The 26,875-nt window shown below is 34.8% G+C and overlaps 1 protein-coding gene and 1 non-coding gene across 3 annotated transcripts in view; both read left to right on the top strand.

Moving 5' to 3' along the window:
• LOC115452886 (adenylate cyclase type 2) overlaps positions 1–23,812 on the top strand; it is a 210,285-nt gene extending 186,473 nt beyond the window's left edge. For both annotated transcript variants that reach the window (XM_037438848.1, XM_037438849.1), the window contains exons 9-25: positions 563–695; positions 8,576–8,768; positions 9,265–9,435; positions 10,660–10,787; positions 10,945–11,003; positions 11,554–11,715; positions 12,936–13,104; positions 13,401–13,484; positions 14,224–14,367; positions 15,214–15,380; positions 16,489–16,660; positions 17,426–17,491; positions 18,482–18,631; positions 19,069–19,170; positions 19,945–20,062; positions 21,032–21,176; positions 22,070–23,812. In XM_037438848.1, the coding sequence (XP_037294745.1) occupies positions 563–695; positions 8,576–8,768; positions 9,265–9,435; positions 10,660–10,787; positions 10,945–11,003; positions 11,554–11,715; positions 12,936–13,104; positions 13,401–13,484; positions 14,224–14,367; positions 15,214–15,380; positions 16,489–16,660; positions 17,426–17,491; positions 18,482–18,631; positions 19,069–19,170; positions 19,945–20,062; positions 21,032–21,176; positions 22,070–22,184 (2,278 nt within the window). In that variant the 3' untranslated portion in view covers positions 22,185–23,812. The remainder of the gene's footprint in view (positions 1–562; positions 696–8,575; positions 8,769–9,264; positions 9,436–10,659; positions 10,788–10,944; positions 11,004–11,553; positions 11,716–12,935; positions 13,105–13,400; positions 13,485–14,223; positions 14,368–15,213; positions 15,381–16,488; positions 16,661–17,425; positions 17,492–18,481; positions 18,632–19,068; positions 19,171–19,944; positions 20,063–21,031; positions 21,177–22,069) is intronic.
• On the top strand, positions 17,042–17,154 carry Trnal-caa. Its single transcript has 2 exons — positions 17,042–17,079; positions 17,110–17,154. It is a non-coding gene; the product is annotated as a tRNA-Leu (tRNA).
• Positions 23,813–26,875: the final 3,063 nt, after the last annotated feature.

The raw sequence follows: 26,875 nt of genomic DNA, 5'->3' as shown, positions 1-26,875 counted from the left end.
GAACGAAAACATTCCCTTTGAACATAGACGAAAGCAAACGAAACGAGTTTTACAAACATCTTTTTATCTGCTAACATTGTTTTTTTACGCGAATTTTAAATTTATGATAATTAATACAGCTTTCCTCTTTGTATTTTGTTAATTCGATTTGTTCAAAGTTTAGTCGAAGCTTGAGCCAATTGTTTATGATTTAAAAGATCGGTTCATGGAAATTTAAAACAGTTTTTGAGTGGATTTGGAGAAGAACCTTCGATAAAATCGTCGCATACAATATATTTTTTGTTGATAAATAATTCAAATTATAAAACATCTAAAACATAAACGACATTTGCTTTTCGGCGTCTGGATTTATATTTTTTTTTCAAATTTGTCCCGAATATTTTGTTTTGTTATTAGAGCTGGTGCCAATATAATATGTTCTAATTAAAGTGTCAACCAATGCGATGCTGGTCTTATTTAGACTAGGTCAAATTGGCTATGTAATTTACAATCATCCATCAGCTCTGTAACCTACTACTAAATTGGTTTTTAACCAGTTTTAGAGTTCTATCTTTCTCTTCAGACGGGTGCACATCACAAAAGCAACGATGCTTCAACTCGGCGGCAGATTTGAAGTGGAACCAGGGGACGGAGCGTCCAGAGAAGGGTACCTAGCGGATCATAAAGTGGAGACCTACCTGATCGTGCCGCCCAAGGTAAGGAACAATCTTTCTGCTGCCATTCTAATCTAGATATGACATAATACATCTTTTCAAAGGTGTCACAGCAACGAATAAGATAGAATTTGGAGGCTTCCTTCTGTAGAGATTTAGTTTCGTAACTATAGGAGTAAGAAATATAAGCATAGATTTTGAATAATATCTCAATTAAAACTTTTCAAGCATTTTAGGCAAAGACGGAAAGAACTTTAGTCTTCCATTAAGAAAATTAAGACCATGCCCCATAATTAGGCCATGCAAATAAATTTATATTTTAGAATTTTTTTGCTCCGTTGAATTAAATCCGAAAGTAGAAATAAACGTAATGTATATTATAATTTTCTTTGAAGCATTACTAGCTGATGCTGCAAAAATATGAAAAAGCGCATTATAGTCCACTCTCAAGAGTACAATAGAACTCTGCGAATGTCAAGTGATAAATGATATCTGTAGCCCCAGGTGAATTAGTTGGGGTATGACTAATGTATGCTATTGTTGTTGATTTATTGTGAGTTTGGAAATATCAAAGAAAAATATATTAATAGACGGGTATATGGTGAGTTGCTACAAGAACTTCTTAATACTTTATGAATGAGCTAGTCGGTATCTGATGGTGAGAGTTATAATTGGAGATAAAAGATAGAAATATCTGTTAAAACTTTGAATTACAAGCCGTATCAGTGAGATCGTAATTTTTATTTGGATGTTGAGTTTTAAATTTTCCATTATAACGTTATAGTTCTCCTGATCTACACTAAAATACAATCGTATAGTTTAAAGGGATTAGACGAAACAGTAACTTACATAAATGGCTTTAGACATTTGGTAAATGTATAATATGGTAGACCCCTACCTCGTACAGAATTGAAAGTCAAGTTTGATCGAAACTTTTCTTTCCCTCAATAAGGTTTGCGTAATAAAACCTATCTGACCTGGGAGTCCACACCGGAATTCTTTATATCCAGGAGACAAACTAACATTGAGCAACGAAACGATTCAAAACTGTTAGTTTTAAAAATATTCAAATTGTAACAGAAACGTGCGCAATGTGAGCACGTTTTAAACGATTTTTCGGCGTATCGTAACTCAATATTGGAAAAATTGCTCTCGATCGGCGCGCGGTCATGCGTGAGCGATCAGCGCGGCCGGGTTCTGTGATAGTAACGGCTTAGCGACGGATTGGATTCACTACATCTTGTTCTTTGGATATGAATACAATATTTGGTGGTAGGTCTCTCATATGTGAGTCCGCCTGTGTAGGTACCACAGCAATGTCTATTTCTGCCACCAATCAGCAGTGTGTAGCCACTGTTGCGTTCCGAATTGTAGGACACTGTAGCCAGTGTAACTACTGGACATAAGACTTAACATCTCAGGTCTCAGGATGGCAAGCGCAGTGGAATGCCAAATAATGCTTTGTTATTCAAGGTGTTGGAAAATTCTACTGTTTATGAGCAGTCGTATTGCTACGGGCGTTTCGTCATTTGAAGTAATAAAAAAAATGTGTAACTCCTACCAATCTTCTATTTGATTAATTGCCTTGCAGGAAACAAGCAGATTAGTGTTACTAGTAAGTCTATTTTAACTGTTCGGTGTCATAAAATGCGTGTCACTACCGATCCTGGCTTACAGGAATTATGAATTAATAAACATTGTGATGACGCGTGCGTTACCCTGAAAGGGTGTTGAGACTTATATATTATGTAATAGTTGACACGATATACATTATCTTGTCTTAACTATGAGTTTTCAGCGCACATTCTGTCAATTATTGTTAGTCATTTCAAACAACTGACATTTATGGAAAATTCAAAATTCATGTTGTTATTAAGTTTTCTTAAATTATTTAGTGTTCCGCTCAACTTCCTTAATATTTTCATTCATAAGAACCTTCTCCTGACAATAATTAACATAAGAAAAAAAATTAGCGAAATTGTTCCATCCGTTCACACGTGATTCGATGACCAAGGGAAATAGAGATTCATTTTTATAGATTTAATAATGAATTGCTCGCGGAGTAGCTAACATGAAAAGCCTGATAATAAACATCCAAGCATTAATCAGAAACTTTAAATTTATAATAAGAAGTAAGATTCAATAAACAAATGCATTGTTTATTTTTAAGGTTTCAATATAACAGGTATTTCAATTTACCAGCCGTTTCTGTTACTGCGCAACCAATACTTCAAAGTTATTAAGTTCGAAAAAGCTTTAACCATCGCAGTTTTAAATTTGATATCCGGTAACACCGCACCGGTGGAAAAACATTTTTCTAACTGCAATACAAACCGTTCGCTTTGATATTTTTTATTCAAGATTAGATTTCGTGATTGGCGCTTTTTTAATACGAACATGACATATATATTTGGATACGACTTTGTGAGGAAATAGTTGAGCAATATATTTTTTTATTTTATTTATTTAATACACTTTATATACAAAGAGTACAAAAGCGGACTTAATGCTGAAGGCGTTTTCTACCAGTCAACCTTTAGGTGGTGCAGAGACTAAAGAAGGTAGGTGTATACGATGAGAGAAGGTAGTAGACAAAACATTAAAAAAAGACTAATCAAATTTATAAATATAAAACCTACGTAATATAGGTATAGATATTATATACATGCGTACATACATATAATTTTCTCATGTCGCAAAGAGTATTATACTTCCTAGATAACGCTTGTATGATCTATCATTTAGTGATAGAATTCGACTACTACTTACCTACTCTAATATCAGCTATTAACATCCACACATCAGTAAATTGTGCATTAATGACGATTCCAGTGGATAATATTTTGAATTCTCACAATTGCCGTACAAAAGAGGTTTGCTGTTATCGTTGGAGGAGATACAGAAGACACAGTAACATAAAGGTCAGCTGTTTCACAACTTCCTTTTATGAATTTTCATGGACCGTCGTTATTGTTAGATCATTTAGTTGCTCGATTGTTAGACTTCTACTGTAATTGAAGGACCGGAACAACTTTCTTATTTCACTCGAGATGGTTTGGCCTATAATTGAATGTACTCTAGTAATTATCCATTTAGGACGACTTTTGAGAATTTACGTCCAGACGTCCCTTTGAATAAATGGTTCGTATTGCCAAATTGAACTATTCAGTATCGTTCAGGCTTCAGTCTTTGACTTATATAGCTTTTGTACAAACAACTAGCTGTCAAACTAGAGTCTACAAATCTATTTCTATAATAAGAAAAAAAACAATTAATTGTAACTCACATGTTGGCGAGGCGTATCTTTTTATATTTTAAAAGTTCTTAATCGAAAACGCGTCTATGTATTCATCTGTGCCGGACCATCAAGCTGTGGAATGGTTTGCCAATATACGTGTTCCCCCCCTTCTTTGGGTCTTTCAAGTGGAGCGTGAAGAAGCAATTATGCAGGCCGGCGTGACTGTGCCGACCATCCAAGATGCTTGTATCTTTTGCCGAGCGTCGAAAAAAAAAGTATTCTACAACGGAAAATGAGCGAGCCTATTCTTTGACAAAAAATCGAATCCCGTGTCACCTAAGGAACCCAAAAAATGATTTCCAAGTAAATGAACTATTCACATACGCCCGGATCAGATGGCTTGTTCGATTCTCGCCTAGATGTCCTCGTATATTGCCAATTTCCGTCGATAGTTGGCAAATTGTTGCCGGACCCTCCCTGTCGTCTGACCGCTCCGTATTACAATGATATAAATGTCTTCAAATTTTTCATGGTTTATATTGGATTTTGGTCTCATCATTGGTTTGCCAGCTTACTTTAGTGGCAACGTACTAAGGTTTCGGAATCATAAAGGATTACTGATGTTTATAGATGACTAGGTTTAAGGCGTGGAAATTTTTTCTCTAATAGCACTGAATACTCTGCAACTATATATTATTATAATCTTTAAAGCATAAGATCTATGCGCAGCTTTTTGATAATTGGATGTTTGCTTGTTGGGTGGAGAGAAGACTTGATAAAGATCGCAGGAACACGCTGGATGCAGGCCGCTTTCAACAGGTCCGTCTGGAAATCTTTAGGGGAGGCCTATGTTCAGGAGTGGACTATGTGGCTGATGATGATAATGACAATTCCAGCTATGATATTGATATTTTGAGCTATCCCATATTATCTCCTTTTATTTTTAATCCTGTCATTATAGTATCATATCATGGACGATATCAAATATAATCGGAAATCAAAGAGATTCAGTTCATAATAACTCTGTGTGCCATTATAACAATAAGGCAAGAACATTAGGCAAATAACTGAAAAGACTTTAATTAAAAGTATAATAAAACTATTGTTTATGATGGATAATAATTTTTAATCTGGTTATTCTAAAGCGTTCAATGAACGGTAAAATACAATTGGAATCGCAACCTCGAGTCCAAGTTTGGACTTTATCAAGAGAAAGATAGGACAGCAGTTGGTTTGAACGAATAATTTAATTACTACTGTTTACCCTTACTATTTATTTCTCATGGTGAACATATCTCAATACTTATACAATATATGCAGTACCAATTTTAGCATGTACCTATAATGTTAGTAACAAGCTGATGGCACCCGCCATGATGCTGGCGTAGAAGAAATAATTGTGTAAGACGCAGCGACACGCGCGCCATTTACTGTAATAAGCCTTAAATCTACCCGTAAGCGCAACCAATTAGATGAACGGTACGGCGGCGCATGAAATACAATCATTGATTTTTTTTATATTAGATATAATAATACTCTTACTCGCGGCTTTTTCCGAGTGGAATTTCTTTCCCGTTACAAAAGTCATTAAAACACTATTGCGATTTTTAGCATCACCTATACGATTCCAGCGCTATCTATTTAAATAAACAGAAAAATAACTTATTTTTCATGTGGGCAATTTTTTGGGATAAAATAGGCTATAGATTAATCTTTGACATAGTCTACCCGTGTGGTAAATTTCATCCAAATCTGTTCAGCTGTTTCTGCAATTACTTCTAACAAACATCAAAACATTATCACAAACTTTCTCATTTACAATATTCGTAAGAAGTAAGATTATTGAGTAGGATAAGATAATTTAGATAACAGACACGTGGTAGAGGCCTTTTTTTTTTTTTTTTTACGTAGGTAAATCGTCAGTTGACTATCTCCCGCCTTGGGATGGGCGGGAGAGCGTGTCAGACTTTTACTGACTAAGAACCTACGGTGTTCCCATCCTTTGCCTATGTGCCTAGGTCCAAGATCCGGTGGCATTGAGACCTAGGCAGGCACCGGCCCTAAAGGGCCCCGCAAATTATGCTGACACTGCTCTTCGAGGCGCGCGTGGAACACTACGCGCCGTACACACGGGACGTGGTAGAGGCCTCGTGTAGTTTACTCCACTAATTTAGTTCTGTGTCTCTGAGCGGTAACTTGTTGTTGTTCCCTTGGAGGGACGGCTGGTAAACAACTTCGTTTCCATTCAAACATAGTCCTAGATTAAACTGGGTTTTGATTGAAAGTCGAAACTTGTTAATTGAAGAAATTAATGTTTCAATTTTGATTGTTTGAATTATAAATATAAATTAAATAATTTATAAGTCACCATTGGCGAGGGTCCATATAATCTGATGTATAACCTGTCTGTATAGGCAGGCCCCCCACGAGATGGACCGACGACCTGTTGAGGGTCGCCTAGTCCGATGGATAAGGGCGGACCAGACCGGTCTCTATGGCGTTCAATGGGGGAGGCCTATGTCTAGCAGTGGAGGATTCCCGGCTAAAATGATGATAACCTGTCTATAAATTGGGAAAAGTGTTGAAAGTCTTAAATCGTAGGTGCCAAGTAACATTTAATCTGAAACGAGTTAGTATAGAAGCAGGTGTATCACTTAATGTTGAGTTATGATTTATTACCAAAAACTGTAGATTACCCACTGATAATTTTTAGCGATAATATTTCCTTCTTCGATCCTCTCGTAGTTATATTTGTATTTTTTATGATTTATCGTTCGCTTTCACGGTAAACAAAAACATCGTGAAGAAATTCTCCATAAGTATTTTGAAGGTATGTGAAGTGTGCAAACCTGCAATACGATAGTGTATAATACAGGACCGATATATTTTTTTTAAGTATTTATTAGATCGTATTACATACTTACCTTAAAATAAACTACCAATTTATATTTTAATAGATATAAAATGAAAGTTCGTCTTTATGCTCTTTTGTGTACAAATAAAACTTGAAAGGAATAAAATTATACTTCCTTTGTATAATAATTTAAAAGCATCTATTGTGACTTTAATGTCTCTATGATTTTTTCAGCTGTTTGTCTCAAAGCTTTTTAGATAATATAGAAGCTTTTCATGCTTCAAGCGAATAAAGTAACTCGAGGCTCTAATCTAGGCATTACGTATCTTGGTTTTCATAATGGATGAATGAAAAATGATTTCAGTAACTTGAGTATTTTGAGATAACGTTAGTATTAGATAAACAAGCAAATGTTTGCTAATTTGTTTGATGTTTATATATTTACATAATGTATAAACATCAATAAAATTACAAATAATTTGAATGATGATAGGTATAAAATAATCACTAGCATATTAACGCTTCCGTGGAAAGTTGGAAATACAATATGCTCTTCAAAGCCATATATTTTCCAAATCATACCGGAGGCCTCATACAAGATGCTTTATTAAAATCATTGTCGCCAATAGAAAATAAAATTTATGGGAATTACACATTCCTGCAAGTATATCGCTTGTATTCATATCATTTTCAAATTTTATTTATTATTTAGATTCACAAAATTCGTTGCACATAGTTCAGAATCTCCAAGAGCAAGATAATTACACGAACAACCCTCTTGACGTGAACCAAACATGCATTAAATTAAATATCAAATATTCAAAATATTAAAAATTACATTAAATATCAAAATTTAGGCTTAATTATTGCAAACATCGGAAATAAATAAAATCCAAATAGGCAAGACATTTGACTTCAATTGTTTAGACTTGTAAGCGTTTGCTCTTTGTTGCCGATTCGGTACCTAATTAACTTTTAAATGCAAAGTGTATAGATTTTTGCTTGCATGTACTTTTGGATTTAAATGTGGTTTATCAAACTTTCTTTTAGGTTTGAAGCAAAGTAGTGTAGTGTTTCTCAGAATAATGACTGCACAGTGCCTTAGAGGTCATTGCTCTAGTCGGGGCACATCCCACGTTCCTAAATGGACTCTTGAAATTGTTTACCTCAGTATACGGTCGCGTTCAAATGCATAAATAACACAGCGTTTAAATTTTCACACCTTTCACCGTTAAATACAAAACAACATTTTGCATACTTTGTATTCTGTTTCAATATATCTATATCTATGTTTTATGTTTCTCTTTATATACATGCGCCCAATCCAATGCGGTTAGGGGATGAATTTTCTAAAATACTTTGGTGTTCTCATTGCATAAGGTAGTTTGCAACTTTCTTCATCCCAGAGTTACTGGTTCGAGCAATGCGTTGTCCAGTGTTTAGAATTTTACTAAGCAAATATAACATGCATTTTTTTGCATTAGTAGTTCTGTTTTAAATCAGTGTTTGTTTGAAATCTTTATGAACTACAATTGCATTTAGCGTTTTATTTATATGGAAAGTAAAAACCAAATATAGCCATATTATATCGTTTTTCTGATGTTTTAAATTACTATATTGAGCTACAGAATTAAAACAAAAAAAATCTGATCACACAAACTGACTTGCTGTGGAGATGATACCAGCGGCTTTTTTTTAAACTAGCTGGAATCCTGGAAGAACAAAATGCGGCATAGCATTATTTTTTAACATATTATATGCATATTGAGGAGTGACAAGAATAAACAAGGACGGTTATTTCAACGTTCAAGTTCATGTCCTCTTTTGCAGAAACCATCAGAAAACGGCCGCCTTTCGGTATGTACAGTTGACCGAAAAGCCAGCATTGTCTCTTCGATATACCAAGATATATCACCAACAAAACCCAGGGATAACATCAGTCCAGCACCTTCCCAACACAGCTTTGTGGATGAGGCTCCTGTGAGGGTGCTCAGAACTGAATCTATGAGGACTACACCAGGAGGTAAGTACTACGAAAATTAAAGGTAGTTGGTAGCAGTCTCCATGTTTAAATTTAGGAAAACAAATGAGAGTTTAATTGATATTAATACATTAGATAATACAGTGAAATATGACTTGGTCGACGTAATATCGTCTTACTTTGACGGTAGGTTAGGGCTAAATTACGATGCATCCATCGTAATTACTGTGTACATGGAGACACTGGTTGGTAGAAAATCTTTTATCATTTGATTCTCTTATGATACCTCAATGAACCAGCCCGGATAGCGACACCGTCCACTAAATGAAAAACCTGCCATAGCTGGTTCCGGAATCAACCTGTCCGGTCTCGCAAAGATCAGCATAATTATATCGACTAGTGAGGGATAACCACCCCCCGTCAATCGATATTCTATCTGAACACTACCGTTTTCCTTACGGTGATGAAGAGTGACAAACAAAGTGAGAAAAGAATATAATTCTTTTTAGTTGCCTAGTGCAAGAGTCTTCCCTTACAGATCTCAGCAGACGAGCATCAGTGAAAGTCGACGGTCCGAAGACAGTAGCATTCGAAGGCGGCAACCTCGCCACCAGCCCTGGTGAAGGGCTAACGAATGGTGCAGTGGTGACCAAGCCGAAGAGTAGAAGTGGATCCATTGCTGGAGCTATCAGTCCTATCATGGGAACAGGTATATTTATGTTTTTTGCGTCGAAGAAAATCTTTCTATAAGTATAAAGAACTAATAATTATCTGACTTATGGTCTTTAGTTAAAAAAAAAAAAATGCAATGTCATCAATTATCTAGTGAAATTACTACTTGCTAATCAAATATTTAATGATATTATTATTTATTTATATAATGATGCCACCAATATTGACTCAAATTCAAAATGGTTGACAATTATTAATATAACCGAAGCTCATACGATGGCATCAAAGATTTGGAAATTTAAATATTAATGGTTTAATTCTGCCTTCAGAAGAACCGTCAAGTCCAATTGAAACATCAAACTCGCCGCTATTTCTTAGAATGTTAAGTACAATGTCTACGGAATCGATAAGTTAGTTTTCGTTTTATTGTTGTGGTGTTTTATTCCTCTGTGTTGTAAGAACTGAGTGGAAAGCATGACATCCTTTTCATGAAATTTGAGGTAATATAGAATTTCATAGCATTTCTCATTCAATTGGTTAAAAGTTAATAGAAAGTAAGTGAGGATGGACCCTATAAAGAAACTTGAAGACTTACTTAACCTGTTTTTGGTTTTACAAGAACCCATTTTATGTATCTTTCAGTTAACATACTCCTATTGTGGATAAAATAAGTGTTTGAACTACAAAAACTAACTGAATTTTCGTTCCCAAAGAGTTTCTTTTCATATAATTCCAAAGAAACCTATATCGTTGAGCACAAAGTTTAAAATCAAAGTAGTACATGCATCGCTGCAAAATTAAGCAAAAATAAGAGTCGGAAACCGCTGAATACACTCTTTGTAGCCCCCTTTTTTTTTAAATTTTGTACTATATACGGCTCTTTGCCGTTTTAATAAGCTAAAGCTTTATACATATATCTAGTAAAAGGATTGGTTTCTGAATCAAAAGAAGAAAAAAGCAACTTGTAGTGATGTCTGGATTATAAATTAAATTATTTAAAAGTCTAAGTTGATTACCATGACTATCTATATTATCATCTTCTTAAATAACTGGAAAGAATGACTACTGAAAACTTTACTAATTATAATGAAAGCATCAACACTTCATCATTTATCGTCGGAACGCCTTCCGATCCGCTCACTCCGATCTGCATTTCTACCTCATTCATTTACAACTCCTCATTTTTTGTGGATTATTATAGTAACCATTTAGCGTCATTTATTAAATATCTAGCTATAAATTGTCTGAAATATGTTTGCAGCCACTCCTGGTGTACCGACCAGATCTCGTCCCTCCAGTAAGATGACCAAGTACGTGGAGTGCTGGGGAGCCGATAAACCTTTTGCCAATATCACTGATTCTACCCTCGCCAAGAACATTGGTATTTCTGTAAGTACCTATATTTGAGAACATAATATGAAATGTTATCACAGACATACTTTTTAAGATGTTAAAAAGTTAGCTAAAGCTAATTCGCTTTGTAAATTGCAACGGAGTTTGGTAAATGCTGTATCGTTTTATGAAATTACTATATTTTATTTTCCAGAGTCTTGCCATGATTGAACAGAATCTATTGCCTCAGAGAACAACTTGCTGTGATTGCACGTAAGATTATTTTATTATTATGGATCTATGAAATATCATATACTAGGTGTTGCTCACGGCTTTGGTTGTGTGTAAAGCCTTTACCGCTACAAAAGTCTAAAACACAATTCGGCACCAGCGCCATCTGTTTCAAGAATTTGTTTAAAAATTACAATATATCCCACGGGTGCAAATTATCGGGTTAAAAAGTAGCCGATGTGTTAATCTAAGATATGGTCTACTCGTGTTTTAAATTTCATTCTAAACCGTTCAGTCGTTTCCTCGTTTACTTCCTACAAATATCGAAACATTTTTACAAATTTTGGCATTTATTATTATGATATAAGCAAGATTTCGAATGACACTGGCTTTGGGATATAAATGTTACTAATTTTGTTTCAATAGTACATAAAAATGACTAAAATCGGATTACAGAACCGACAATAAACTTAATAATCGAGTTAGATAATTTCTCATAACGTATCCAAATAGTTTCAGTCGAATAATTGTAAAAAGTTTCCAAATATTTTAATAATTATGTATGTATTGATCATATTAAACATCTTTCCAGCAACAACTCAGAAGGTATGACGCCTCTCACGCTGTGGTTCACGAATCCCTCCCAAGAGCGCCAGTACCGCGGGCAGGCGGACCCTCTCTTCAAATACAACGTGGGGTGTGCCGCCTTACTGTTTCTACTGCTCGCCTTCATGCAACTGCTTACTGTGCCTAAGTAAGTTAAGGACACTATTCTTTTTACCTTGCATAATTTATATAAGTCTGTTTTAAGTATACTTCGTTTTTTCTTGCTATGTCTAATGACTACTTCAGTGGGGTACTTGTACTCTGAGGTCCTGGGTTCGAATCCTGGGTGAGGCAAAATGTTATTTGGGATTTTCTGCTCAGTATCAGCCCGGAGTGTGGAATTTGTGTATTATGTGGCGATAGGCTCGCCCCCTATCACATGGGACGGAACACACTTGGCGAAAAGTGGGTGACCTGTTTGCACCTTTGCATATCAATACGGGGATAAATGCGGGATCTATGTTTTGTTTTTATATCGTAGGATATAGTCAGAAGAAGAGAGACGAAACGTTGTATAAGTATGACAAACATATGTAGTATAGTCTTTATACTTTTAATATTCGCTTCACAATGAATTATTGTATTATTAAAATTCGGAAGTGTATTAAAAGGAAATTTGTTTGGAATGATCTATAATTTATATGACTATCTACTTTTTGAATTTCGATCGGAAAAAATGGGAATCAACTACTATAACCGTGATTATACAGATAGTCTAGTCAAAGTTTAAGTCATTATTAACTGTGATATTATCACTTTCACTAACCTTAATCGCAATCCAATATTTAAACCTAGATATTGACAGAATATCGGGATCGACCATTCCACTTTGACTATTGTAGGGACCGCAATCTATTTCTTCAGTTTGTATAGATGCATCATCAATTATGATTTAACTTTTCTCAAACACTAACTCTGTCATTATATGATGCAATTTTGATATTGCGATACTAAATTAAAGAATTTCTTGAAAATAATGCTTTACAATAAGTTATATAATAAATAAAAAATTACGTTCGAACAAAATAAATATTATTAACAAGTCATTTTAATTTTACACGGCCTACTATTACTAATACTACTCTAAGAGAAATCGTCGCAGCGGCATCATCACACTTTCATTCAATAATGCACTCCATATTCCCACTAAACAACAAAATGAAAAAAAAAAAAAAACAGAAAATAAAACCGGAAATTTTGGTAAACATATTCCTTATTCATAATTTTTTTTGGCACAATGTTAGCGAAAGTATCAACTAATATGTATATGTTTCATTTATTAACGTAATGTCAAAATGACCCTGTATACTTACAAAAGTATAATATCTACTATTCTCTCGTTCAAATGTTAACTTTATATACTTCCAGAGGTATAGTACTGTACGCATCATTCGGCCCTACACTAATAACGTTATTAGTGTTTGTGTATCTGTCGTGGTATGATGGCCACATGTTCAAGCGAGGGTTACTCCAGCTGTCTGACGTGCCGGTGTTAGCTGATGATCTGTACGCTGACAACTGCACGAAGCCAGGACAGGTTGGTGAATGATGATGATGATGGTTGATGAATGTTACCTACTTTAAAATAATTTAAATTATTTATTATATTATCATGAATATTTTGGTGTCAAGTTTGAATTTCTTAGACGATTTAGACTGTACCATTATGCTAAAATTGCTTACCAGTACCTATTGCTTATCTATGTAAAATTTCTATATTATATATTTATAACTGCTAAATTATAAATGTATTTAGATTATGAATCCAAAAATTAACATAATTTTAATACTTCCTAATAATGAATAGTTTACAATACTAATATCTCCTTGCAGGTGGTGACGAGCAATCGTTTCATACGACTTACGATGTTCTTAGTATCCGTGTTGCTGATAGGCGCTTGTGCTGTTATCAATTTGGTGAGTAACATAGAAACAGCATTTAGAGCATCTCTTAACCTTTGTTACTAAATACTGTGGTGGTAAGTCTATATGTGAGAGTCTGCTTGGGTACCCTCGCAATGTCTTTTTTTGCCGCCAAGCAGCAGTGTATAGTCACTGTTGTGTGCCGGTTTGAAGGACAGCCCAGTGTAACTACTGGACATAATGAGACTTAACATCTCATGTCTCAGGATAGCGAGCGCAGTGGAATACCAAACAATACTTTGTAATTTAAGGTGTTGGTGTTTCTACTGTTTATGGGCGGTCGTATCGCTTGTCATACAAAGCTATAAGATTTTTTTTTGTCAATAATACTTGTTTAAAATCAGTATTGCTTATGGATTCTAAAATAAGTCTTTGTCAGTTACCTTTAAAAAAAAAACTGAATTAATTGTGAATAATTTCATGGTAAGATCTTAAACCAAAACTGACAAAGCTATGTTTTATCACAAGGAAAAATAAAGGGAGACGTATGTTAAAGCTACTAAGTACTAACACATAAATGATAATGGATTCAATATAAATATTTATAAATATGATCTAAAAGCTAACAAGAGTATTTCTGGAAATAAATGTACTTAACGAAATAGTTTTTACAAAATTATGTCATTTAAAAAAAAAAAAATATTTTTCAACCGATTCTTCTGATCTTTCTCTTTTTGTAGCCATTACTTAGAAAAAAAAATCTATTGTAAAAAATCCAATAATTTTTTAACAGTTCCAGACATACGTGATCCAAGACTTTTCGATATTCGAAGATTTCAACATCACTAAGTCGCAGAACTTGACCGGCAACGTCACGGATCTGATGCCGGACTTGATCGTTTCACCACAATTGTTCCCGGACGTTGATTCGGCGCCGGTAATACATTTTTCTATAACCACGTTATTGTTTATACCATAAGGTCGAAAATTGAGGACCTCGATCTATTGATGGTATGTGATTACAATACAACAGTAAAACTTTATTTTACTAATATAGAGCTTATGGTATTGTTCTGGTTGAGCAATAAAGAAATCTGTCCGGAATCTCTCTTTTTTAAATTATAGCTTCCATCGATTACCTATCGATGATTTCTCCAATATTGAGTAATAATAGCACATACAAAACATAAATACGAATTTCTAGAAATAAAAAAGTTATCGGCACTTAAAAAAAATTCATCTCTCAAAATTATTGAAAAAAATTTCACAATGCATTAAATGAGAACACTTAGACATCATTTAAGAATATCTTATACAAATTAAATGAAAAATTTACTTAATAATTATGTAAGTAATTTATTTTTATAATTAGTTTACATAACTTACTTAAGTATAAGCAGATGTTTATATTGTTAATTGTATATTGTAGAGTCGTTTCCGTAGTATAATTTCAATTAGGGCATAGGTTTAAGGAATACAATGAAGTCTTCATGTAATTTAGTGCTTAAGTATTCTCTACAATGATTGTGTTCTGTGCTATGCCTTTTGCTAAATAAATAAAATTTGTTAAAATATCTCTATGCTCACTGAATATAGAATATACCTCCTGACCATGAAAGCTGCAGTCTTCGAAACGTCGGGAGTATGGTAAAATATTAAAACCGCGATAAAATCCGAAAAATAGTTTAATTTAAATATAAAAATTCACGTCGAATTGATAACCTCCTCCTTTTTTTTGAAGTCGGTTAAAAATTGTCATAATTGTATTGAACGTCCATTCCAGACGTACCTGTACAGCTCGGTGCTGACGCTGGCGTCCATCTCGGTGTTCCTGCGCGCGGGCTACGTGCTGAAGCTGTTCCTCACGGGCCTCGCCCTGCTCACTCACATCGCACTCTTCGCCTCCACCGAGATCTTCAACGAGTACCACAAGAGGGACTTGGACAACGAGTGAGCACCATGTTCATTATCATTTTATAATTTATTGTTTTCTTTATTCGTGCATGACTATGTAACTCCACTGCGCCAGATGGTAAGTGGAGTGGTGTCCAATAGAATGTCGACTGGCAAGAGATGGTTACCCCTCGGCAGTCGACACAATTATGCCGGCCTGTTGGAACCGGTTATACACAGGCTGATCCCAAAATGCAACACACTTACGTAGGCGACTTCAGCGGATTTAAACACTTTGTGTACGGTGGTCGCTATCCAGGCGGATATAAAATATATCCTACCACCAGCAAACTTCATCCAATAGTGAGTGTATGGGTGTCTAAAGAATATTGCATGACGAGAGATGATAGCTCTCGCCAGTCCTCATAGTTATGCTTTTTTGGGACCGTGTATATACAGGCGAGCCTGGGCCCTTATTCTGTATCATAGTGTAAACGCATAACGCGGCCGTGTCATGTTATCTTCGAGAAATGTGCGTGGAATGGTATTCTGTAAGCCAAATTTCTATGGTCCTAAACATGATGCGTTGTGTTACGTCCTTGTTACGCACTGTTAAAATAACCTGCGGGATAGAGAATAAGGCCCCTGATATAGTCATGTTGAGACAGCAGCATTACCGAATAGATACGACCTGGAGACCTTAAAAGAAAGAGCGTATTCGCAGGTAAAAGGCCAGCAACGCATCTCTATGCTCCATGGTATTGCAGACGTTCATGGGTGTCGGTGATCACTTACCATTAGGGGCCTTATTCTCTATCCCGCACGTTATTTTAACAGTTTAGGACTATAGAAATTTGGCTTACAGAATACCATTTCATGGACATTTCTCGAAGATAACATGACACGGCCGCGTTACGCGTTTACACTACCATACAGAATAAGGGCCCAGTACCGTATGCTCATTTGCCTTCTATAACGTAAGAAAGACAGCCGGAAACGCGACATCTTACGTTAAACCTTTGACAAATACAAGAACAAATAAATGACAAAAATACCACAAAAAAATAAATAGCTAAACATTAGTGGCAGAAATAGACAGTTGTGGAAGCTATCAAAGACTGCTATTAGATACATTCTCATAGTTATAATCTTTTGACATTTCCAGGTTCTCAATGTTCCCCTACGCAGCTAAAGCTGGTCTTGTCCTGGTGTTCCTGGCGGCGCTCCTGCACATCCTGGATCGGCAGATCGAGTTCACGTCCAGAACTGACTTCCTGTGGAAGGACAAGCTTAAATTCGAACAGGAGGAAGTGGAGACCATGCGAGGGATTAATAAGGTACGGTCTTATTTATGAGCCGGCGCTGCGAATTTTTTACTGTCAAACTATTATTGTCATTGTCTTCATGGAAATAATATTCAAAATCCATTACCACAAAAATAAATTGTATTACAGTATTGTGTTAATTTAATTTGAATATTATTTCATTTATTTAACTTTTAAATTGGAACACGATTATTTTTAAATGTAGATAATTTAACAAACAACTTTTATACCATTTTTTTTTTTTATTTCAATTGTCACCAATATCAAATTAATAACTAACCGCTCAAGAGAAAAATGTCAATATAATATAGTTATCAATAATTCTTATCAGTTATTTTTTTTAAACCACAGTATATAAGCATGTAGTAGTTAATTTCGTCTCTGTGTGCATCAGTCAGGATGGCCGAGCGGTCTAAGGCGCCAGACTCAAGGTTACCTTACTCACTCTGTGAGTCGAGCGGTTCTGGTCCTCTCTGAGGGCGTGGGTTCGAATCCCACTTCTGACATATTCTTTTTGTGGCTTTTTTTAATATTATTAAAAAAATTAATTCTTTTTGATATTATTAAGTGAGATAAGTATTATTATTACTTTACCAGGAGAACATACAGCGGTTGGAATTCAAGAAATCCTTTTCTACTTCTTTATTCCCGTTCGTATTCCTAAGGCATCAATAAAGGCAAAATTAAATAAGTGGGACACTTTATAAGAATTTTCACTTATAATTTCTTTGGCTTTTCATTAAAAAAATCTTTCAAATATTTATTTATGTATTACAGATTCTCCTCGAAAACATTCTGCCAGCGCACGTGGCGGAACATTTCTTGACATCAGTCGCTTCGGAGGTAAATGTAGTCATTTGTAACATGATGCTTACATACACTTTTATAGGGTCATTTTGTCATTGCCTTAATAAATTAAAGTTGAAATACATATACTCGTGTATACATGAGCTAACATTGTGCCAAAAATCATCAATAAATTACGAATATTTTCACCAAAAATCCCAATTTTATTTTCTGTTTTTATTTAATCATTTTGTAGTTTAGTGCGAATATGGGGTATATTTTTGAAAGTGTGATGTCGCTGTGATGAAGTCCCTTAGAGTAGTAGTAAGGGCATTAGGAAGCGTAAAGTTAAAATTACATTTTATTAATTATTAATATTTATATTTTCAAAACTTACATTTATTTATTTTACATCTACAATCGAGTAACTTATTGTGGTGTTATTTTTTAGAAGATAATTGTAGTGTTATTTTCTAGAAGTATGTGGCATTATTTAGTAATATCAAAATGGCCCTATATGGCCTACCTGTAGATCATATATTTCGTGTTACTGGTATTTCTATAGTTTACGTTTTACAAATGTAAAACGTTTGTCGTAATACTGATATGGGAATTCTCAACTGATCATAGTGCTAGGGCACTGTTGTGTTCCAAATTATTAACAAAAAAAAAAAAAAACTTCACACATTTAACTAAGGACGACAGGCCAGTTAAGTTCAGGGTCATTTGGCATTGACATCTTATTTATTAATATTTTATTTTAACAAATGTTTTCTTTGGTACACTGAGCCAAAGAAAGTTTCATTACATTTATAGACGTTAAACAGTATAGTTACTTACCCAAGATATACATCTCGCCTAGTTCAAAAACCCTGGTAATTTTGGTATTTAATAATGATTCCAGTAATATTATTTATGTTAGTATAATTTCGCGTAATCTTATTGCAAATAAAAAATGAACTATCTTGAACCAGACAGCGAGATTATGGCCATATTGAATGCAACGCGTTTTGACAAATGCTCAGTACTATCATCCCATGTCTCCAGGAGGACCTGTATCACGAGCGGTACAGCAGCATAGCGGTGATGTTCGCGTCGATCCCCAACTACAAGGAGTTCTACGACGAGACCGACGTCAACAAGCAGGGGCTCGAGTGTCTCAGGCTCCTCAACGAGATCATCTGCGACTTCGACAAGGTTCGATTAGTTATTGCTTTGAATAGAGATGAGTTTACTGTTCGCCTGATGGTAAGCGCTACGACCATGAACATTAGAAACACCATCTAACACCTTGAACTACAAAGTATTGTTCGGTATTCCACTGCGCTCGCTATCCTGAGATAGTCTTATTATATTCAGTAATTACACTGGCTACAGTGTTCTTCAAACAGGAACTCAATAGTGACTACACAGTGATGCTTGGCGGCAGAAATAGACATTGCGGTAGTACCTACCCAAGCGGACTCTCACGTATGACAGACCTACCACCAGTAAAGATATATATCAACAAAGCCTTTGCTGCCCCTCGGCAAATCTTATGCGCTCGGTCTCCACACAACATGCAGTTATTTAACTCTATCGTATTATAATATTGACCTTATGCTTAAGTATTTAAAAGTTATATTTAATTTCAGTTATTACTGAAGCCGAAATTCAGCTGCATAGAGAAGATCAAAACGATCGGCAGCACGTACATGATCGCTTCAGGACTCCGGCCCGGGAAGGAAGATCAGACCGTGAGTATACCATTACTGTCCGGGATGGTTCTTAATACAACAAGATACCCCGGGACCGTTCCATCTGCGCCGAAGAAGGCCACAAGTTTTCGTTGATATGACGGTGGCGGGTATACGGTGTTTTTGTTGGGAACTGCCGCGGTTATTCCCGGGGGTACCTTGCTAACGGTGTACAAGCGATCCCCCGGCTTAGCAACCACGGTAGCTCCAATGAAGATTTGGTGAGCCCTACCGCTATCACAGAGCGTGCCAGCGGACGGTACGCTGGCAGCCCGCAGGTATTCGGTCACGGGGCCTGGGAGGAAGAAGGGAGGAGATAGAGCGAAAGAAGAGAATAGGAAGGAGGAGGAGCTTTGTTAGGGGAGATGTTGGCGAACCCTTATAGACCTCAATGTGTATTTGGCAACCAAGAGGTATACACATTACACTATGTGCCTAGAGTCGCGGCATAATGTTAATGTTAATAATGTTCCCCCGTGCATGGGCGTGCATTCGGTGTGAACACCGAGCGCACAAGAATTGCCGAGGGGGGAGGGGGGGGATACACGGGTTAGGGACTCGGCCCAATGCTCGCTCGGATGATGCTATACTCCCGAGTGTCGTATTATATTCTTTATCTAGTAATCAAGGTTCTATTAAAGCCTGTTTATCATTTGAGATTAGCTGATACCTTTAATTTGGCCAGGCAAAGAAACAGAAAGATTGAAGCTTAAAAATCAGCTTTTCTTAAGTTTTTTTGTATAGTTAATTTTTGGAAAATTGTTATTGTTTCAGGACGCGAACACGAAAGAAGAGCACACAGTAGCGATACTAGTGGAGTTCGCTATCGCTCTGATGACGATATTGGACCAGATCAACAGGGAGTCCTTCCAGAGGTTTAAACTTAGGATAGGTGAGTTTACTTTCAAATACCTTTTCACCTGGTCTTTAAATTCAATATTTCAAATAGGTTGACCCTTGTTGAGTCTTTAAATTAAACATATTCTTTAAATTATCTACTCGATTTCCGGAAGTCCTAATTATTTTTGACCTTTATTGAGTCTAAAAGAAAAATATTCTTTTAAGACTATTAACTCTATTTCGGCAGTTTCTAACGTATTTTTTCCTTTAAGACCAGTGTCGATAATTATTTTGGATTTGTGGAGTCTAGGCAAACACCTAACATTAGATGGTTCGTTTGTTATTCGTCGCTTTATCCGCAAAAATCGTATTCATGGTTCTCGTTATAGTGTCTGCCTTGGTAGTAATTGTAGTACGATACGACTGTAGTGCTGAAGTCTTGGGTTAAAGCCCCGGGTCTGAGAAAGTATTGGATTTTTCTATTTAGTATCACGAAATGGGGAAATTGTGCCCAATATGGCGGTAGATTCTCACCTTATTATATTATGGGACAGAATAGACGTGGCTGAAAATGTGCGCATCAATTGTGCCTCTGCTTAGCCCTTCGGGGATTAAAGGCGTAAATGAATATGATGCGGATACTTACCATTCGTTGGCTCACAAACATGTTTTTGGTCCATTATAAGTTTATTTCTAAAGCTTTTGGCTAGTGGTAGAGTATCTGCATCCACCTGAATAACAATCACAGTACAAGGTGTTGTAGGGAAATTAGTTTAGACATAATTTAGACTATGGTTTGTGTGTGTATTTAATGTGGGTGAGTACCCACAGTGTGAAACCCGCTATAGTAGCCCTTGTGTATGTTTGCGAAAATCCCCTATTTGCCTATACGGCTATCAAAAGTGATCTGCAATTAGAACGCCCGTAGTTGTAAAAAGGCGGATTAACCCACGGGGACGGAATAAGGCCCCCTGACTATACATAAAGCTTAGACAAATCAGTTTAATCGCTTGCCCTTCAGGTCTGAGCCACGGGCCGGTGATCGCGGGCGTGGTGGGCGCGCAGAAGCCGCAGTACGACATCTGGGGCAACACCGTCAACGTCGCCTCGCGCATGGACTCCACCGGCGTCATGGGCCGCATACACGTCACCGACGACACCGCCAAGTAAGCACATACTATATCACTAGCTTTTTGCACGGAACTTCAGCAGCATTCAACTCCGTCCGCGTACAACTCCGTCTGCGTATAACTCCGTCACCCAAAAGTCCGGTGTGTTTGTATAAACCGACCCTTGGCAGGCTAACAAACGTAGGGTCATGTAAAAAAAATCACTGAACGTTAAATTACATATATTATCACTGTATGGCACTGGCTAAATTTCAATACAACAGTATTTATACAATGGTGTTTGATGGTAGAAATAAATAAAGCGGTCCAGGGCGTCGCCAAGCGGGAGCAGGGAGGGGCGGCTGCCCTAGAGTTTGAAAAAAATTGCCAAGTGTCAATAAAGTCCTTTGACATGACTTGCTTGATCGAATCATGTTTGATAGTAGAAATAAATAAAGCGGTCAAGGGCGTCACCAAGGGGGGGCAGGAAAGGGCAGCTGACCTACAGTTTCTAACAAAAAATGCCAAATGTAAAGCAACTAAAGTAGTTTACTTCACTTGCTTGATCGATCATTCCTGTACATCGAAACTCGAATGAATTCACCAATTCCATTCCTAATACGCTCTGCTCTATATTATTATTAAAGCGGGAGAGGGGGAATGGTAGAGGAACATGTGCTCTCGACTTTACCTACAATTCATACTTTTCTCATTCCCTATATCAACATGCCGCCCCCCTCCCCCTGGGCCATCGGCTGGCGACGCTTTTGAAAGCGGTAAAAGTCCAGAGTCGCATATGAGAAACCTATGTAAAAAAAATTAGCAAGTAATAGAACGTAAACTTTGCTATAAGAATTTTAAAAGGATAGATACATAGAGCCAAATTTAATTGAGGCAAAATAAAAATTATATTAACTTTATGGGTACTTATTTTTTTTTTGTTTTTCCAGGGTTCTCATGAACGCAGGGTACGTGTGCGAGTGTCGAGGTCCAACCTACGTCAAAGGAAAAGGGACCTTAACGACATACTTCGTCAAAACGCCTAATAGCACCGGGGGGCTTTAAATAATATAGTAATATTGTCGATATAGTCAGGAATATTAAAGAAAACCATGAAAAAATAGGTATGAATTTATTTTTTAAATTTGGTTTCATTTAATAAATGCCCCTCAAACACTGCGTAGATTAATAAAGGATATTAATTTGGTCTTTACTTCATACATATTAAGATCTATATTCGAATGCTTATGCCCGTGATATTGCCTATTATAAATAACAAATAGATACCAAAAATAACCTGTATTATGTTGTCTATTAAATAATGTAATTTTATTTGACAGATATCATATTATACAACTAATGTAGATAGTACTCATTTTAATATTTATTTGAATTGTATAGAGTGACTTTTGTATTTGGTCGGCTTATACATTTGAGTAATAAATATTTAATCAGAGGTTATGAAACAGGTCCTGTGTTTTTGTAGCAGGAGAAATCAGTTTAAAGTTTAGAAGTATATAATTATGAATTTTTTCTCTTACTTTCATATTATTTTCAGTATTTTTAGCAATGTAAAACAGACGTTTTCTTTCATATATATGTATTATAAAATTAATAAAGTTGCCTAAAATAATATAATTTTTAATGCAATAAAATAAATAATAAATGTAGCAACTGGTTTATTGTAGTAAGATGAATGGAACGCCAATACAAATACTAATTAAGTATTTAAGTTGATTGAATAAATTGAATTTAAGTTTATTTTAGATGACTTTTTCCTGATTTTTTCATTGCCACTAATACTAGTGTTATTTAAAACGGCTATTGTTTTAAGTATGGTTTCATATGAAAAGAAAGTTTGGGCAAGTTCACTAGATCTTTTAAAAAATAATGATAGGCCTAATTGTAAATATTACTGTGTTTCGAGGCAAGTGATGTTCATAGATGTTTTAAATATAGTCTGGACACTTTGGAAGTATTATGTATCTTTTTATCATAAATTATATAAATATTATATCCGCCCGGATAGCGATCACTGTACTCAAGGTGTAAAACTCTCTATAATGGCCCATGTAAGTGTGTCGCGTTCCGGGATCAGCCTGTGTATATCCGGTGCTAACAGGCCGGCATAATTGTGTCGACTGCAATCTCTCTCTCTGTAATCAATACTCTATCTGGAGGCTAATCTATTTACTATCAGGTGTAGTGCAGTTATTTTGTCGTGTTCATTAAAAACAGCATATAAACCTATTATACAGAATGATTTAAAAGTTGCAAGTCAATATTTTTCAAATTTCTTCTACTGTCGATAATACACATATTATTTTACTCATAATATGTATACTATAAGCCAAAAATAAATACCATATCACGAATATGACATATAGTATAAGTAGATATCTATAATTCGATATGAAAAATATTGCATAAACGAATAGATATTTTAGATAGACAATTATTTGTTTGTAAATAAATTATTTTAGGAGTAGTGTAAGATTGCCATATGAATGTTAAGAAGTGCCTGAAGGAAATTAATTTTATTAGGAATTTTGAATTTGATGGCTAAATTTACAATTTATACCAAAAAAAAAGATAAAAAATGACCCAACGTTGCCTTTCTATTGAAAATAATTTGACGTTGATTCGCAAAAAGGAATGTCAAAATTACACTTTTGAAAAAATGAAGATTGAAATTAAAATCGTATTGGTGCTCAAAATTTTATATTTTGTTAATAAAAAGTTCAAATTAACATATTTTGAATAATAATGGAAAATATAGACCTTATAGAATAAAACTAATATGGCATACTCGGTTCATTTTCGACCATACTCTGGGTTGGATCGTTTTTGCGTATCTACGTCCAATTTGCCTATTAAATAGGTAACTAATTCATATAATTTGGCCCATCGGACTTTTTGTCGATTTTTTTTAATTCGATATTCTTTCGTTCATCTATGAGGAGTATGATACGAACAGACAAGATATGTATAGAAACATTACAGTGTGGGCACCTCTAAACATTTATATGTCTGACCAGCGCATGTTTCGTGAGTGCTAGTTGATTTGTGCATTTATTGATGTGTTTTAAATAGTTTTTTTATGTATAATATGCTTAAATACTCTTTTATATTGTGGTGCTAAAGTAAAATGACATTAAATTTGTTAAAGTTTAGATTCAAAATTATATTTAAATTATTTGTTGAAATTATTTTATTTAAAATAAATTAGGTATTTAATAATAAACATAGTGACATACAACTTATATACAGTAATGGATATTAGTAATTAATTTTAAATCCAAATATGGAAACATTTGATTTAGATTAAGTATTTGATTTTATTTGGACATTTTGATTTGTAAAAATTTCGCCTTAATCATTTTTTTAACTCAGTTATTTTATATTTTTTGCGCGATTCATTTTTTCATTTTTAACATTGTATTTTCACAAAACAATATGTCATCAGTATTTTTATACTTAGAAGTATATTTTAAAAATAGATCCCGGCCTAAGTTAAGACTTTGAATCCTTTAATTAATAGCAAATACATAATATTGATAAATATCGATATTGTAAAAAAATATTTTGAAAATATAAAAGAATTAATGTATTGAAACCTGGTTTTAATTTTCTGGAATTCCAAACCTATTCCTTTACATATTTTTTTTTATTGAGTGAGGAACATTGTCCTCTATCAAATCCAATTTAAATTCCTTTTAAAATACTTCCATAGTCATGCCGAGTACGGAATGTACTAAGGAATTAATGAAATTATTTAAAGATAAATAAACAAAATGCTCTTTCCTCTGGTTTGCTGTACAGTCGTTACTTCCCAGAATTTGATTTGATTTTTCTCAGACATAGCAACAAAAAAATTGTAGATATTAGGTAATAAATAATAGTAGAGACTATAATATAATATACTCATTATAAGACAGCACATATACTGAGTATAGAACACTTACTAAGTATCTATATATTTTATATTTTTGGGCTGTATGGTAAATGTTACCTTTGCCATTTCTTACAAGAAAATAAGGCCAAAATATAATAAATTTAGTATAATTTAAACACTACGATATTTCAGTTTATTTTTTGAAACATCTGTATTTGCGCACCGCAGTTAGTCTTGTGAGTGAAAATGATTACGTAATAATATAAAAACCAATATGATATTGCTTTAAAAAGTTTTAGGTCATGTCCAAGTTGAATTTAATCCTAGCATTAGTTTCAATTCTGACCAATCCTTCGAGAATAAAGTCGTAAACTAAGGAAATATAAGTAAATGGTGTGCATAGTATAATATTATGGTATGTCAGTTACAAAAATTCATCCTCAAACACGCAATTTTAAACATCGAATTTTATTACATTTCCTCGACATATAAGTATTAAATATTAAATATTTGAACATTGTTTTCGCATATTTTAAAAATCGAATTTCGTTACATTTCGTCCACATATTTTAAAAATCGAATTTCGTTACATTTCGTCCACAAATTTTAAAAATCGAATTTCGTTACATTTCGTCCACAAATTTTAAAAATCGAATTTCGTTACATTTCGTCCACAAATTTTAAAAATCGAATTTCGTTACATTTCGTCCACATATATTAAAAATCGAATATCGTTACATTTTCTCCGCATATTATAAAAATCGAATTTTGGTAAATACATTTCACGCTACCATTTCAGCGTCTATACTGCTTGAGCCGATGTTAATTGGTAATTGCAGGGCGCGGGCCACCTACGCGCCCGGTCATGATTTATGCCATCTGTAACGCCTTTGAATAGTGTTGGGGTGTTATTTGCTAGTAAATGTTGCTTTAGACAGTCTGAGACATGTAGATGTCAGGTTTTATAGAGAGAAAAACGAAATATTTTGTGTTTAAATAAATAAGTAACGTGACAAACAAGTAATTCGAAATGAGGCCGTCACGCATTCTACATTTCTTTTTTTAAGTTTACAAAGAGGTTCTAACGGTAACATCCGTTTCATTTAATAATAATCAACGGTTACATTAGTTATAGAATATTGCCTAGAATATAGGCAATGCCTAACGCCCTAAGTTTGTCTTTAGTATCGACCTGACAAACCGGATATCGGGAATACATCATGAATTAATTGATACGATATTCGATATTTTAATAAAAAAAAATAACGTTAAGCTATAACGGACTAAAAAGTGTGTAAAATATCTATTTATCCACTAAATCGGCGGTGGAAATAAAACTGGCGAGTTACTTATCGATGTGTGGGTACATCACTACCAACATATGAAATATGTTTGTGTACCGTGTGAATGGACCGCAAGGCTAATTAATGTTCGTACTGAACTTAAACAACTAATTGTAATTAAAAACTTAAGATCTATTCTGTTAATTATATGAATCTTAGAGGCATAGGTTAATGTTATTAACGAAGATTCGATTACTTACAAGCATGTTGACAACGTAATCACAACTGGGGGCAGGTAGTGAGGTATCTGGTGCACCAATTTTTCGCCCAGATTATGTCTGTCTCAATTTATTAAATCAAATCCTAATTATTATTTACAAGGCTTCTTTTAATTCTGAGGTAATGCACTGAACCTCTGAGCCTTTTCCGACTTTCACACGACTTAGTACAAATATAGCTATAAAAAGGAGTTATTGGAGTGCGACAATTTATACTCTCCTTTATAAAATAAATAGCAATAAAAGATAATTAATATTGCTCAATGATTTTCTACAGGCATTGCTATCTTTGGTGTAGTG

Source organism: Manduca sexta, chromosome 15 (assembly GCF_014839805.1).
Source record: "Manduca sexta isolate Smith_Timp_Sample1 chromosome 15, JHU_Msex_v1.0, whole genome shotgun sequence".
NCBI lineage: Eukaryota > Metazoa > Arthropoda > Insecta > Lepidoptera > Sphingidae > Manduca > Manduca sexta.
Note: the sequence above shows the minus strand (reverse complement) of the source record. Positions and strands in the feature narration are given on the sequence as shown.